At 43.3% G+C, this 14,761-nt stretch overlaps 1 protein-coding gene across 1 annotated transcript in view; it reads left to right on the top strand.

Moving 5' to 3' along the window:
• VPS54 (VPS54 subunit of GARP complex) overlaps nucleotides 1-14,761 on the top strand; it is a 1,876,392-nt gene that overhangs the window by 825,190 nt on the left and 1,036,441 nt on the right. The window contains exon 9 of the mRNA XM_044055553.1: nucleotides 13,773-14,158. Within this exon, the coding sequence (XP_043911488.1) occupies nucleotides 13,773-14,158 (386 nt within the window). The remainder of the gene's footprint in view (nucleotides 1-13,772; nucleotides 14,159-14,761) is intronic.

Raw genomic sequence — 14,761 nt, 5'->3', positions numbered from 1 at the left:
CAAGCAAAGCAGTGGAGTGTCAAGCCTGCATCTTGTTTGGTGCCAGAGTCCTGACTGAAAGCAGGGCTAAGTTAGTCTTGAAAAGCCTTGTCTAGTCCACAGCTGCTACTTCTGCCTTTCCTCAGTACGAAACCAGAAGGAAGGGAGAAAGAGAAATCCAAATAGTCGTCCATGTCTAAGAATAAAAATAGGAATGAGAGCAAATGCTCTTCCACTGAGGTCCAGCCAGATTTTAAGGCCCTTCAACTTATGGCTCCTCCACCTCCTTCTCCAATGAGACCATTGGTACCGTTTCGGCCCTGACCACCTGTTGTAGTGGTTCTCTACACAGAGTCCTCCAATTCTCTGACTTTCAGCATTCCCAGCCCCTTCTTCCTGAAGGATCTGCCCACATCATTGAGCAGGGCTTGCTCTTACTTTTGTCTGATAACCCCCTTGGAATTTTCAGTGGGACCCTCTCCTTTCCTTTTCCAGATCAGGACCTCCAATCCAACAGCCTAGAAGTTATCTAATCCATCATCCGTGGCTAGTTCCAAGCCGACTAGGTCAGCCAAAACCCTTAATTCATCAGATTTGGAGCAGTTGATGCATTCCTTTCTTCAGCCCCAGATAGATGTAGGAATCGTCCCTACTTCCTCTGCCCTGAGACATAAGACAGTGGCTCCTTTATTTCCAAATCTTGTGGTTCATCCACTGATTCCCTTGGCTCCAGGGAAGCTGGGCCCAATGATCTAGCTGCCCTACACCCTGTTGGTATCAATGGCTTGGCCACATCTGACACCAGCTTTGTCCTTGGTGTTCCTGGCACTGGGCTTGTTGGAGTTGAGTGAAACTTGGAGCCAAGGGATTGGGGACAGTGCTCTGGGGGGCTGGGTGTCGACCCTCTGGTTTACAGAGTTGTCCCTTCCTGTAGGTGCTTAGGCCTTTGATAGCTTGGCATGAATCTCAACCTCTTAAGCTGGATGATTTGGTGCTGGGCCCCAGTTTTTCACTCATTTCCCTGGATCCAAGGGGTACTGGGTTCGGTCATTAAGCTCTGGGTTTAGGCTTTGGCTTTCGACATTGTAGAGAGGATCCTCTTCTGTTCAGAACCACTGAGCCAGGGCAGCTGCTTTGGATCCATCCCAATTTGTTCTGCATGCAGTGGCACTTGTTACGTGTAAACTGGCTTCCGGACAGCCTATTTTGTTAGGTCTCAAGGCTTTACTACAGTCAGGGAACCCCACCCCTTCTGTGTCTCCTCCTCCTTCTCCTGTTGGGAGGTGCATAGGAAGAGTAAGTGCTAGAGGAAGCACTTGGATTCCCCTGAAGGATCCTTCAGAGTATCCTGACCTTGATGAAGTCAATGGCTCCCTCAAGATCTGTCATGAGGACACCTCCTTCATCAGTTTGCTTGAATTATTGAAACAGCATTGGGGGTGGGGGTGGGGGGGTTGACCACCAAAGTTCCTTCCTCTGAAGAATTATTTTTTCTTGAACCTTTCATGGCTTCTCCATGTCTTGGGTAGTCCCCTTCTTGTCTTTGTGGATCTGGTTTCTTGGGGGCTTGAAGAGAACCCAATGTGGTTGAACCTTTTCTCAGGGAATCCAGTAAAGTGTTGGTTCCCCCCCAGCCAGATATCATTAGAGCAGGGGTCTGGCCATGGATGCCGTTGTGGTTATGGCAGCCACTAAGAAGCACATCTCTGAAGGGAATACCTTGGACTGTCCATCGAACAAAATCTTGTGGGCTTTGGATCATTTGAGAAATTGCATGTGTACTTTAGCCACATTCACTTTACAGGCACTAAATTACTTTGTTCATTTGAGAAGACTTTAGAAGAGCAGTACCTGGAATTGTCAAAGGTGGTAAAGACTCAGCAGTTCCCGGACTTGTAAAGGACCATTGAGGTCCAATTGTTAAAGATGCAGTCTTTATCCAAAATTTCCGTGAGGCTGCTGTGAAATGCTGCTGATGGTGCATCCCACACAGCAAGCACTACTGTCACTGTGCACCATCTTGCTTGGATGCACTTCTGCAACTTTGCAGACTGCTTCAAGGCATCTTTTGTCAATACTCTGTTTAATGGTCCCTCAGTTTTTAGCCCAAAGGGCAAAGAGAAACTGACTAGGAGCATGCAAGACTGAGACACTGTCTGCAGGTTCACTTCTCTACCCCTCAGAGGTCCTTCTCAAGGAATTAGAAAAGAATGGAAAGTGCCTGTTTTTATCATAAGTCATAGAAACCTTTTCAGTATGCCCCAGTGGCTGATTTCCCCCCCCCCCTAGGCAGAGCGATAACTGCAGTGGGCCTCACACACGGGGCAGGAGTGATCTGCAAAACTAGGGCTTCTTCGGGGCTTTCCCTGTGAGGCTGCCCCAGTACCCTTGAAGGGTTGTTTGACTGCTGCACTCTGTAGGCAGTGTGAGGATGTCTGGCTCTCCATACAAAAACTTGGGAATCCATCCCATATGATGTGTGTGTTGAGAGTCTTATTCAGAGGTTATACAATTTTTTTTTATCTCTTGCAAAGAGCTCCCAAAATGAAAGCAAGCAGCAGTAGAAATCTGAAAACTGCTGCTAAATGGAGTCATCCAACATGTCCCACCAGACCAACAAGGATCCAGGATCTACTTGAGATTCTTTTTAGTACCAAAGAAAAACAAGGACCTCAGCAAGTTGAACCAATTTGTCAAGCAGACCAAGTTCTGGATCAAAACCAGGGATTCCTTGTTTCTAGCTGTGTCTGTCCTTGGGCATAGCGGTGAACTACAAGAAATCCATCCTGGACCGGTTCAAGTTCTGAAATTTGTGTTGCTATTTGGATACTGTTAGTCAGAAAGCCAAACTACCATCCTTCAGATTAAAATCTCTTTGCTTGTATTCTCAGATCCTTCAGGGTTTGTACGCCCTTGGCATCCTCTGTTCTATCCCTCTTTGGACATATGACCACTTGTATTTGTCTAATTCCTTTGACAAGATTTCACATGCTGAGTACTTCATTGGACTCTTCATAGTTCATTTTGGTCTTACTAGTCTCATCGAATTAATTTTCCAGTCTCTCTAACAAATATCTGTTCTCACCACATTCAATGAAGGCTGGAATTTCCTTAGGTTGCAGCAGGTCGATCTTTTGTTCTCCCATAGGCCATGGTGACCACACATGCTTCCTTTCTAGGGGGGTGCATTTTGAGGGGAATTCTGACCAGGGTATCGGGACTCTCTTTAAGACCAGTCTTCGCATCAATATCTTGAGGTGGGGCGGTCCTCCTAGTGTTGCAGGCCTTTTAAGGCCTCCTTCCCAAGGGTGTGATCACCCTTTCAGACTGACAACACGTCCATGATATAGTATTTGAACAAGCAAGGAGGAACTCAATTTTGTCCTCTGTGTCTAGAGGCCATGAGGGTTTGTCAGTGTCCTCTCAGTGGTTTCTGATCACAACACACATCTCAGGGAAATCCAGCATTCTGACAGACAATTAGAGCAGTATGGTCTCTGAATCTGGGGAGAGGGGAACATATGTTCAGCCTCAGAAGCTCCCACTACTGCAACCTATTTGCTTTCCCATCCAGTGCAAAGTGCAGCAGTTTCTATGCCCAGATCACACCAGAGGGGCAGTCACCAAGGGACACTAGTGTAAATGTTTGGCCTCCAGGTCTTCTGTACACTTATTCCCCAACTCTTCTAATAGTAATGTTTCTTCAGAAGGCAGCCCATTGCAGAGCAGTCTTGATTCTCAATTACCCTGTTATGGCTCAGAGAAGTGTGGTTTCCCTACCTTTGGCCTCATTTATTTCATTCACCCCAAGTTCTGGACCCTGTTTGAGTCTGATTTTTCATCCTTCAGGCCTGTCTCACCCGAACGTTCACACCCATTAACTAGCTGCTTGGTTCCTCCAATTCCAGTGATGGGCAGTGATCCAAGCTCTCAAGAGTTATTTAAGTCCTCCTCCCCAAATATTCCTCTAGAAAGGTTTATGCTAGTAAGTGGAATAGGTTCTCTGTTTGGGCCTCTACCAAGGGTTTGGTTCCCTTTTCTGCACTCTTGGATGCTATTCTTGATTTCCTGGCTGGCCTTTTTCACTCCAGTCTCAGTCACTCTAATGTTAAAGCTCAGGTGGCCACCATTTTTAATTTTCACATTGCCGTGGATAATATGCCTGTGGCGGCCCCTAAGCTTTCCAAGGCATTTCTAAGAGGCACCTTTTTTTATGTCCACCTTTCCATGATCTAATATCTGCTTGGGACCTCCACCTGTCCGTGATCCAGTATCTGCTTGGGACCTCTGTTTGCTGTTGCAAGTTCTCACCAGACCTTTTGAACGGCAACAACCATTTCCTTAAAGCTCTTCACTTGGAAGATGCTCCCTTGGTACTTATTACTTCAGCAAGAAGGGAGCCTGAGCTTAAGACCCTGATGTTCTTCATTCCACATTGCTGCAGTCCTAACTATTGGGTAGTCCGCTGTCCAGTCGGCCCGAATACCAAAGTATATGGCTGACGTCGGTCAGGGCGCAGGGTACTAATGCGCATGACCGCCATATCCTCAGTCTTTTTGCCGCATGGTCCGATGCAGAAGCAGTTTTGCGAGTGCAGGTTGGCGTTCTGAAATTTTCTGAAGTCGGAGTTTCAGACCGAATCAAAGTTGGCTAAGTACCCGTTGAGAACATTTTGTTTTTCTTGCCTCAGTATTTAACGGATGTCAGAAAAAGTGAATAACTGTATTTCTTGTGGGAAACAGATACCTCATAGGGATTACCATACCTTGTGTATACCTTGTTTAGGGCCTGAGCACGGCGTTGTTGGATTTGTGCTAGATTTAACAAACGCACTATTAAGAGAAGGTTTGACTGTGCCAGGTTAGTGTTTGTGAAGTATTGTAATTATAAAATGCCGTCAGATGCTCCGGCCTTCGCGCGCTCAAAACAAAAGGACAAAACAGCGAAGCCTAGGGTTGATGAACCGGCAGTCCCGGACGTCGGTTCTTTAGAAGGCTCAGTGGAGCCAGAGGTTTTGCCAGGAGTTTCTTTGGAGTCTCAGGCAGAGACTTTACTGTTGCAGGATGTGCCTTCTCAGGAGGTAGGCCAGGCTGAGGGGGCTTCTCAGGTAACTGTTCTTCCCCCTCTTCCCAAGGTAGTTAGAGCCTCTCCTTCTGTTTCCAAAACTTCTTTGAGAGGTAGGCCAAGTTTAGCTTCAGTGGGGGCTTCTCCTAGCACTTCAGGTTCTGTGCCTAAGAAACATATGCTTAAAATGGCAGAAGATTTGATTACTCTGATTAGAGGTTCTATGCCCCCTCCTGATAAGAGGCCTAGGGTGGATCCTGAGTTTGAGAGTTTTGAACAGTGTTCAGAGGCTTCTGAGTCTTCTGCGGAAGACTTGCAGGAGTATCCTCCTTATTCTGATTCTGATGTGGATGATTCCACTCCTACAGCTTCTCCTCCTGAGGATTTCTCATTTTCAGAGACTCTGCATTCCATGAGGGAGCACTTTAAATGGGAAGGCCAAGATTACTCTGATTCCAGGAAAAGGCTTAGGGAATTCTTGTTTAGCATAGGCCCTTAGCTATACCTCCTGTGTTGAATGTGGTGGAAGATGTTTTGCAGAGGCTTCCCTGAACCCTGATTCTTTGCCTCCTGCTCCTGTTAAACCTGATAGGTACTATAGGGTGCCTGAAGCTCATAAGTATCTTTTAAGAGTCCTAGGGCAGACCCGGAAACTGTTTCTCAAGGACCTAAGGGTGTTAAGGCCTCTGTTGTTAAAAACCCTGTTCCCACTGATAAAGAGGCAAGGGCTTTGGATAGATGGGGAAAGAAAGTGTATACTTCTTCCACTTTAGCCATGAGGGCGTTGAATTGTCAGTTTCACATGCTAAAATATCAAAATTATCTCCTTTCACAATTGAAATCTAAGGTGGATGCTTTGGCGGAAGGTATTGAGTGTAAAGAATTGCTGGATTTAGTTCATGTGTCTGAACAAGTGGGTAAGCATTCTTTGCAATGTGGTTTTGATGCTGTACAGGCCTCCTCGAGGGTGGCTGCCACTAGTTCTGTTCTTCGCAGGCATGCCTGGTTGAGGGATCAGAATTTAGCTGAGCATGTTAAGACAAGGATTTTGGATGCTCCTTTACAGTCTGATGTGTTATTTGGTTTGCCTGTGGAAGCAGTTTTAAAGAAAATGGAGGACAAAGCTAAGTCTATGCAAACTGTTAAAGATTTTTGCAGGTGCAGCCACCGAAGTTTAGTAGAAATTGGCCTACTAAGGGATGGACATATCCTGCTTATGATTCCCAGTCTAGGGGTAGGTCTTAGGGGCAGAGCTCAAGGTTCTTTAGGCCTAGAACAGGAGTTCACCTGCTCAGACTTCTGGTGAGGGCAGGGGTCAGTCCTTTCGTAACAGACCCAATGACCTGCCTTTTCAGCTGCCAGTAGATTCTCGTCTGGCAGCTCCTTTGGGAGGAAGACTGTCTCTTTTCAAAGAAAATTGGGATTTAATTACTCAAGACAGATGGGTGTTGGATATCATTCACCACGGTTACAGGTTTTATTTCCACACATTGCCCCTTTCAAAGGCATGCCAGACGTTCCTCCTCCACAAAGGAAAGAGGCTCACAAGCAAATTTCTCTGTTACTCCAAATAGGGGCCATTCAGCCAGTCCCTGTATCAGAAAGGGGCCTAGGATTTTATTCTCGTCTGTTCCTAGTACCAAAGAAACACGTGGAGACCAATTTTGGATTTATCTATCCTCAACACTTATCTGGACATTCCCAAGTTCAAGATGTTGACGTTACAACAGCTTTTACCTCTGCTGGGCAAAGATCACTGGATGGTAACTTTAGATCTCAAGGAAGCTTACCTTCATGTGCCTATAAGACTAAGTTGCAGGAAGTATCTAAATTCTCATTATCAGTTCTCTGCATTGCCCTTTGGCTTATCTACTGCCCAGAGTATTCACAAAGGTTCTGGCTCCAGTGATAGCTTACTTCAGGCTAAAAGGAATTCAAATCTATCCTTACTTGGACGACTGCCTGATTCTGGCTCAAGAAAAGGAAGACCTTCTACAGCATCTGGAATATGTTATAGCAGTGCTAAGATGCCTAGGGTATTCTGTGAACGAAATAAAGTCCAGTCTAGTACCCTCTCAAGACATGTGCTTTCTGGGTGTGAGACTGAATACAGCAGCCCAGATGGCCTTTTTAACCCCGGACAAACAAAAGAGTCTATCACTTTACTTCCATCAACTATCTCATCAGTCCGTGCTGACTGCAAGGACAGTCCTTCAAGCATTAGGGTTCATGGCATCTTGTATTCTGGTGCTTCCCAATGCCAAACTGCATATGAGGAAGCTGCAATGGTATCTCAAAATGTATGGACACAGCACTGCCAGGATTTGGACACTGTCATTCAAATAATACCTTGCCTTCAAAAGAATTTTTGTGGTGGGCTCAGGAATGTCACCTAAACAAGGGACTCTCTGTGACCCGGCCAGAGGCGAGTCAGATTTTAACGACAGATGCCTCGGACATTGCTTGGGAGCTCATCTAAATGGAAAGTGGAAACAAGACTTGTGAACTGCCAGACTACAGCAACTACATATCAACATGAAGGAGATGTTAGCAGTCCAGTTTGCTTTAATGGCTTTCAAGGAGTTACTTCTTCCAGGGCAGGTGTTGATTCTAACGGACAACACAACTGTCATGTGGTACATCAACAAACAAGGGGAACACATTCTTATCCTCTATGCAGGCAAGCAATGATTTTATGGGAGACTGCGCTCAGCTTGCAACTAACTCTTCAGGCAAGGTTTCTGCCGGAGCACAGAACTCCTTAGCAGATGTGTTAAGCAGACAAATCATGGATCCCCAGTGGAAACTGGATCTTCATGTATTTCAGACATTGACAGTGTCATGGGGAACTCCAGACATAGATCTGTTCGCTTCTCCACTAAACCACCAGCTGCCAAAGTTTTGCACAAAGGGGTTTCATCACACAGCTTGGAAAGTGGATGCTCTTTCTTTCAGTTGGAAAAATCTTCATGTGTATGCCTTTCCACCTCTGCCTCTTCTTCCAAATGTGCTCTTAAAGGTCAGACAAGACAAGCCAAGGATGATTTTAATAGCTCCAGATTGGCCTCGGCAACACTGGTACCCACTACTAAGGAGTCTGGTAAGGAAGCCTCCATGGCCTTTACCTTTGATTCCACACCTGTTATCTCAGAAGGACGGTCATCTGCTCAATGTCAAGCTTCACTCTCTTCATCTAACAGCCTGGCATATTCTGTGTTGAAACACAGCAGGTCTCAACTTCCTCAACAAGTTTTAAATGTGATTATGGAAGCTAGAAGACCTAGTACAAGGAAAGTGTATGAAAAATGGAAGAGATTTTTATTTTGGAGTACAGCAAAGAATTTGGAGATTTCTGAGCCTAATTTGAGTGTGGCTCTTCAATATCTTACTGAGTTATTGGACAAAGGTTTGTCCTTCTCTTCCATTAAGATTCATGCTGCAGCAATTTCAGCTCACTATGATTGTGACCCACCATTGTTTTCGCATCCTTTGTTCAAGCAGTTTCTTAGAGGGCAAAGAATATAAGACCCCACGTAGAGCTCCTACTCCTGCTTGGGATCTCAATTTTGTGTTGGAAAAACTTACTCTACAACCTTTTGAGCCTGCGGCTACTGCTGAATTGAAATACTTGTCATGGAAGACTGCTTTTCTGTTGGCTATTACTTCTGCAAGAAGGGTGTCTGAGTTGCAGGCCCTTATGGCAGTAGAGCCCTTTTGATTTTCCATAAGGATAGGGTATCATTACGTACTAATCCTTCCTTTATGCCTAAAGTGGTTTCTAGTGTGGCTTTAAACCAAACTATTCATTTGCCTACTTTTTATGCAGACCCCCAAAATAAAGGGGTAAAGATTTTGCACACTTTAGATGTACACAGGCAATTGCGTTATTATTTAAGCAGGACTAAGGATTTTAGGCAGTCTCAGCAGTTGTTTGTTTCTTTTGCTTTGAGTTCGCAGGGCAAGCCTGTGTCAAAACAAACTATTTCTAGGTGGATTGGGTTTTACATTGCATTTTGTTATTCCCATCAGGGCAAGGAGATTCCAGCTGGGATTAGGCCTCATTCCACTAGGGCTACTGCCACTTCAACAGCATTCCTAAGGGGGGTGGCAACTAAGGATATTTTGGAGGCAGCTACTTGGAGTTCAGTGCATACTTTCTCTAAGCATTATCACCTTCCTCTCTACTCTAAGTATAGGGCTGGTTTTGCCACGGCTATTTTGCAAGGCATGTTGTCAGCTCCTGCTTCTTTATGATTTGCCAGCCTCCCTTACCTCTGCTTTGGGATTCTACCCAATAGTTAGGACTGCAGCAATGTGGAATGAAGAACATAGTACAGTTTTGTACCTACCATAAATGTAGATGTTCGAGGATCCACATTGCTGCAGTCCTCCCTCCTTCCCTCTGTGTTTAGGGGTGGTTGTGTAGGTGAGGTTATATGCTGATAGTTTTGTATATATTGTACATATTTTTGGTGCAGGTATATTGGGCCTTGTCTTTTTAGGGTCTTCTGACATCTGGGGCAAGAAAAGACTGAGGATATGACGTCGGTCATGCGCATTAGTACCCTTGCCCTGACCGGTATTCGGGCCGACTGGACAGGGGACTACCCAATAGTTAGGACTGCAGCAATGTGGATCCTCGAACATCTACATTTATGGTAGGTACAAAACTGTACTTTTTCTGTTTCCCCTTATTTGGTTTTCCACAAAGATACTCTGTTAATGTCCAACCTTTCCTTTCTGTTTAAGGTAGCCTCTGAGTCCAATTTGAATCAGCCCATTTATTTACCTGTTTTCTTTCCAGATTTCATTGACAAGAGAGAATGTTTGCTGCAGTGTTTGGATGTTCATCAACAATTGAGATTCTAACTGGAATGAACCAAAAATTTCAGAAAATCTGACCAGCCTGTTTTCCCCTTTGCCAAAATGCAACTTGGCCAGCCTGCTTCCAAAGTTACCCTTTCCAGATAGCTTTCTGATCATATTCCTTTTGCATACTCACCATAGCTTTTAGTCACTCTGGGACAAATCCAAACATTATCAGAGACCCCTTTAAAGTATTATTGTCATTAACTTCAGACATTGACAGAATAAGAGAATGTAGATTACCTTTTCTGAAGTAGAAGAAGTCTATAACTCTAATTATTGTCATTATTTATTAAGTATAATTCATTACATTGTCTCTGAAGCTTAGGAGGAATTAAGAGGGACAGAGCTAAAATCTGTTTCAAAATCAGGAGGAATTAAGAGGGACAGAGCTAAAATCTGTTTCAAAATCAGGGGCATTTGAAAGGTATGATACTGAAAGGAATTTATTTGCATTTAAGCCTAGGGCTCATTCTACCAGATTGTTTGTTACTTTAGCTGCCTTTTTTTGCTCAGGCTTCTATTGAGATTTGTGTGGCAGCTACTTGTTTTAACACAGATATCTTTGTGTCCATTACAAACTGATCATTCAGTGTAAGTCTAGAGTTTCTTTTGGTTTTACCATTTTTGTGGAATATCCTCTTCTAGGATCACCCTGAGGTTGTTACTAGTAGAGAAACTGTCCCACAGATTACGATGGACTGAAAAGACAAGATTGGATACAAACGTTATGTACTTGCCATAATGTTAGATCTGTGTTGCCTTCTTCCATCCTCCACAACCATCCCTCCTACCATACCACCTCCAAATTTTCACTTTTATTTTTTGCTCCTGAGAGAGCCCTTTTTCTGCCCTTTCTTATCACAAGTATAAATGTGTTTTTTCCTTTAGTCCATTGTTCTAGGCACAAGGATGGGCCAAACCAATCTGAGGAGAGAAAGATCAGGGAGTTATAGGTAGAGGAGGCAGAGCACCAGGACTGAAGATTCTGAAAGCGCCAGCATTGGCTTCGATAACCTACCGGTTGAGAAGATGACAACACAGATCTATAGTTACTGCAAATATATAACTTTCATTTCATAACGACCATAAACATGATAATTGTTGTTCTCATGCCTGCCTGGAACTGGATCTGCTACAGCCCAGCATCAAATCACTGTACATGTACTGTTAGATTATACTGTTGTAGGCAGTCATATTCCTGATCTTTTTTAGAAGTGTTAGGCATACCAAGAGCTACGAGAACGTCCACCAGCAGAAGATTGTTGTAACCAAGTGCAAGAGATTGAAAAAGTTGTTGGGTGTATAAAGAGGCCATTAGATCCTTCTTTACCCTCCTTCACTTCCGTGCTTCCAGTCCTAGTGCATAAAACAGCTGTATGACCTTGGTCTTATTGTCATTTTACATCTGGATTGGGTGATTCTTGCATCTGCCGAGAGATAAGACCGTCAGAAAAGTGCTAAGTATTGTCTCTTGAGAAAGTGGAATTGAAACCTGGGGCTGAAGGATTTTACACATTTGCTTCTCTATTGCCATGAGTTACTTTCTTGTTAAATTCTGGAAGCACTTGATCAGCTGTAGACTCTCTGTTATGCACCTGCAGTGCTGTAATGTGCCATTATTTAGTGCCTTATTGATTTTTAAATCTAATCTTTGTAACTAAATGCATTCAGTTAAAGCTTGTATGTGTTAAAAGCAAATTAAAATATTTTTTGGAAAAAAAAATGTTGCATTTTCTTGTGAATTTGATGGTTCTCGGCATGCATTTTTTTCACAGATTTAGCAAGTGAGCCACCGCTACTTCCATGTACACCCCTTATTACCTACAGTGCTGGTGATGCTACTGGGTTAAGTTTGGGGTGGAAGTTATGGATTTCTGCAGTTTGATACAGCACTGTGTAACTGTGTGCCAGTGACAGTAGTGGAACATAGTGAGGGAGCAAGAATGTAAGAGCAGGTTTAACAAAAGAAGTAAGCAGATTGGAGGGTAGAAATTAAAGAGGTGGTATTATGATAGTAGATGTGCACGCGCACCTGAGATTTTGTAAAGGCAGAACAAAATAAGTTATAAAATCCTGATAATTTATTTATTCCATGTGCCAAGGGCAGGGAGGGGAATCAGTTTTGCCAAACAGTCCTTATCCAAATGGCTGACCCATTATGTTCTTATTGGTTATGCTTTTCATGACAGGACTGTCACTGGGCATATTAGGGCCCATTCCACTAGGGTTGCTGCAACCACAGTTGCTTCCTGGGAGGAGGGGGGGGGGGGGTGCAGTACACCGTCCATCCAGGAAACAGCTGCTTGGTCATCTCTCCACATTTTGTCTGCTTTTTCCAAACATTGCAATATTCGGGGTGTACCAAGGCAGGTTTTGCCACTGCAGTTCTACATAGACTTTACAACCATAGTCAAACAGAGGCCATTGGTTTATAAACTCTGGGAAAATTTCCCCAGAGTCATCACTGTGATAGTGAATTACAAGATAAACACAGTACACTTGCATTAGGAACTTGCCATACTTCTTGAGGTTCAGTTATATTCACTGTTATGATAACAGTTCTTTCCCACTAGCCCCTGTTTTTCTGAAACCCTGTGGGCATCCTTTGGTGGATATTCCAGTCAGTTTCCTGTGCTTCCTCCGTTGGTTGTTTTGCTGTGTAGGCAGCTTCCCTCTTCAGGTTTCACATGGAGCCTGGATAGGCATCTTGGGGAGTACTTTCATGGAGATTACTGACACTAGAGTAGCCAGTATTGTGGTACCATACCACAGTAATTCAGCCTGATGGGCAAGAAAGACCTGAAGATGGTGTGGACTGACTTTCCATTTATACCAGTGATATCCTGACATAAGGGTAGAGGTGTCCACCTGGGTAAAAGAGGGAAGGATAAAATGCTTGCAGCTGCACCAGCCATCAGTCCCCGTGTGGCTGAAGCTCCCATGAGTCATTATTGCATCAGTGAGTATACTTTGAAGATCAACAATTATAAGTTCCTAACATAACTGCACTATGCTTACAATTATGTGCTTTGCCTCTTTGAAATTGGAGGTTCAAGAATACAGCTTGATTCTTTTGATTCTGATCCTTTTCCTGTCAGGTCCCATACCTCTTGCACCTAGGAATCCCCCACCCTGGCTGATGGAGTCTACTGCTCTTGCAGGTTTCACAGTGTTCTTCAGAATACATTTGTCAAGTTTGGCTTTTGTCCTGCTTTAGTACTCATTTACTATATTTTGATTGCTGCTAAAATTTGCATTTTTGTTACTTTATTTTAATGTGCTCAGTTAGAAAGCACTAATAAACCTGACCCAAGGCAGATGGGTCCTAATTTCAATAGGTGAGCATGAGTGGACATTTGCATAGCAATAGATTGGGACAATGCATGACATCAGCAGATTACGGTTGCAGTTTCTTCTGGAAAACAATGTACAGAAAAGGCTATGAGCTGACTAAGCCATGCCCTAAAGTACCTAAATAAAATGAAATAGCTCAATCAGTTTGAAAGCAATTGTAGGTAGATGGCTGTGTGGAACCTGCAATCTCCAAGTTTTGGGCAGTGCCATAGGAGCAGGAGCAGGAGCAGTCTTATATGAGCCAATTAATGCTTTTTTTTTAAACAAGAGCTATGAAGAGTCTTGTCAAGTTGCATATATACAAAACATGTAATTTCAAGGAAGTTTAGATGGACTGAGATTGCATGAAATTATATTCTTGACAGATTCACTTTTATGTTTGTCTTTTACTTACCACAGTTGCAGTTTTTGTTTTCCTGATCATGGCTAGTAGTAAATGGTCCTAGAGCTGCGCCTTTGTACCTGCATACAATAAACTAAATTAATATGATGTATTTGTTTTCCAGCTGAGCCATTATCTGGATATCGTAGAAGTTAATATAGCTCATCAAATTTCTTTACGTTCAGAAGCATTTTTTCACGCAATGACCTCTCAGCATGAACTGCAAGACTACCTCAAGAAAACTTCACAGGCTGTAAAGATGCTCCGAGACAAGATTTCTCAGATTGATAAAGTCATGTGTGAAGGATCACTAAGCATTTTAAGACTAGCACTTGCTAGAAACAACTGTGTAAAAGTGTATAATAAATTAAAGCTAATGGCAACAGTTCATCAGACTCAGCCTACAGTGCAGTTATTGTTATCCACCTCTGAGTTTGTTGGGGCTCTGGACCTAATTGCTACAACTCAAGAAGTTTTACAGCAGGAACTTCAGGGGATTCACAGTTTCAGGTTGGTTGATGTTGTTTGATGTAATCTTCCATCATAACTGTAACAATATTGGCATTAGCAGTACAGGATGTATTTCAGAGCTTCATTTAATTTTAAATATTTAATCAGCGAGGTCAAGTGCTGTCCATAGTGTCATGTTTAGCGTATAATTAAAGTGAAATGAACCTAAATGAAATCAGACAGTCTTCAGTAGGTAGCTTTTTGTACATTTTCAGCTGTTGCCCCTCAGTTTTTATTCTGTAGCAGTGTGTTGTACTGCACCAGTCTAGATAAGCTGAATAGTTAATCAGATGATAATGCATCTCTGGACAAAGATTTCTTGTTTTTTGTTAATAGTCTGACATAGGTGGAGATTACATTGTTTCTGCGGTGTAACAATTTTCCTTTTCACTGTTGCTCAGTTCTTTTTTTCTAAGTTTTTCTTTTAATTTTGTTTTGCTTCAAGGCAGGAGGTTTAGAAGATTCAAGCCTAGGTTTGGTACTGTCTCATCATATCCCTGGTCATTATCAGATCATAGTTTTAGGCTAGGTCTTCAGAATCATAAGCATCAACACCAATTACCCCTTTTAATTGTCTGCATCTCATCTCAGCATATGCAGTCG

The sequence above is a fragment of the Protopterus annectens genome, chromosome 1.part2 (assembly GCF_019279795.1).
Source record: "Protopterus annectens isolate FY-2018-M chromosome 1.part2, PAN1.0, whole genome shotgun sequence".
NCBI lineage: Eukaryota > Metazoa > Chordata > Ceratodontiformes > Protopteridae > Protopterus > Protopterus annectens.
Note: the sequence above shows the minus strand (reverse complement) of the source record. Positions and strands in the feature narration are given on the sequence as shown.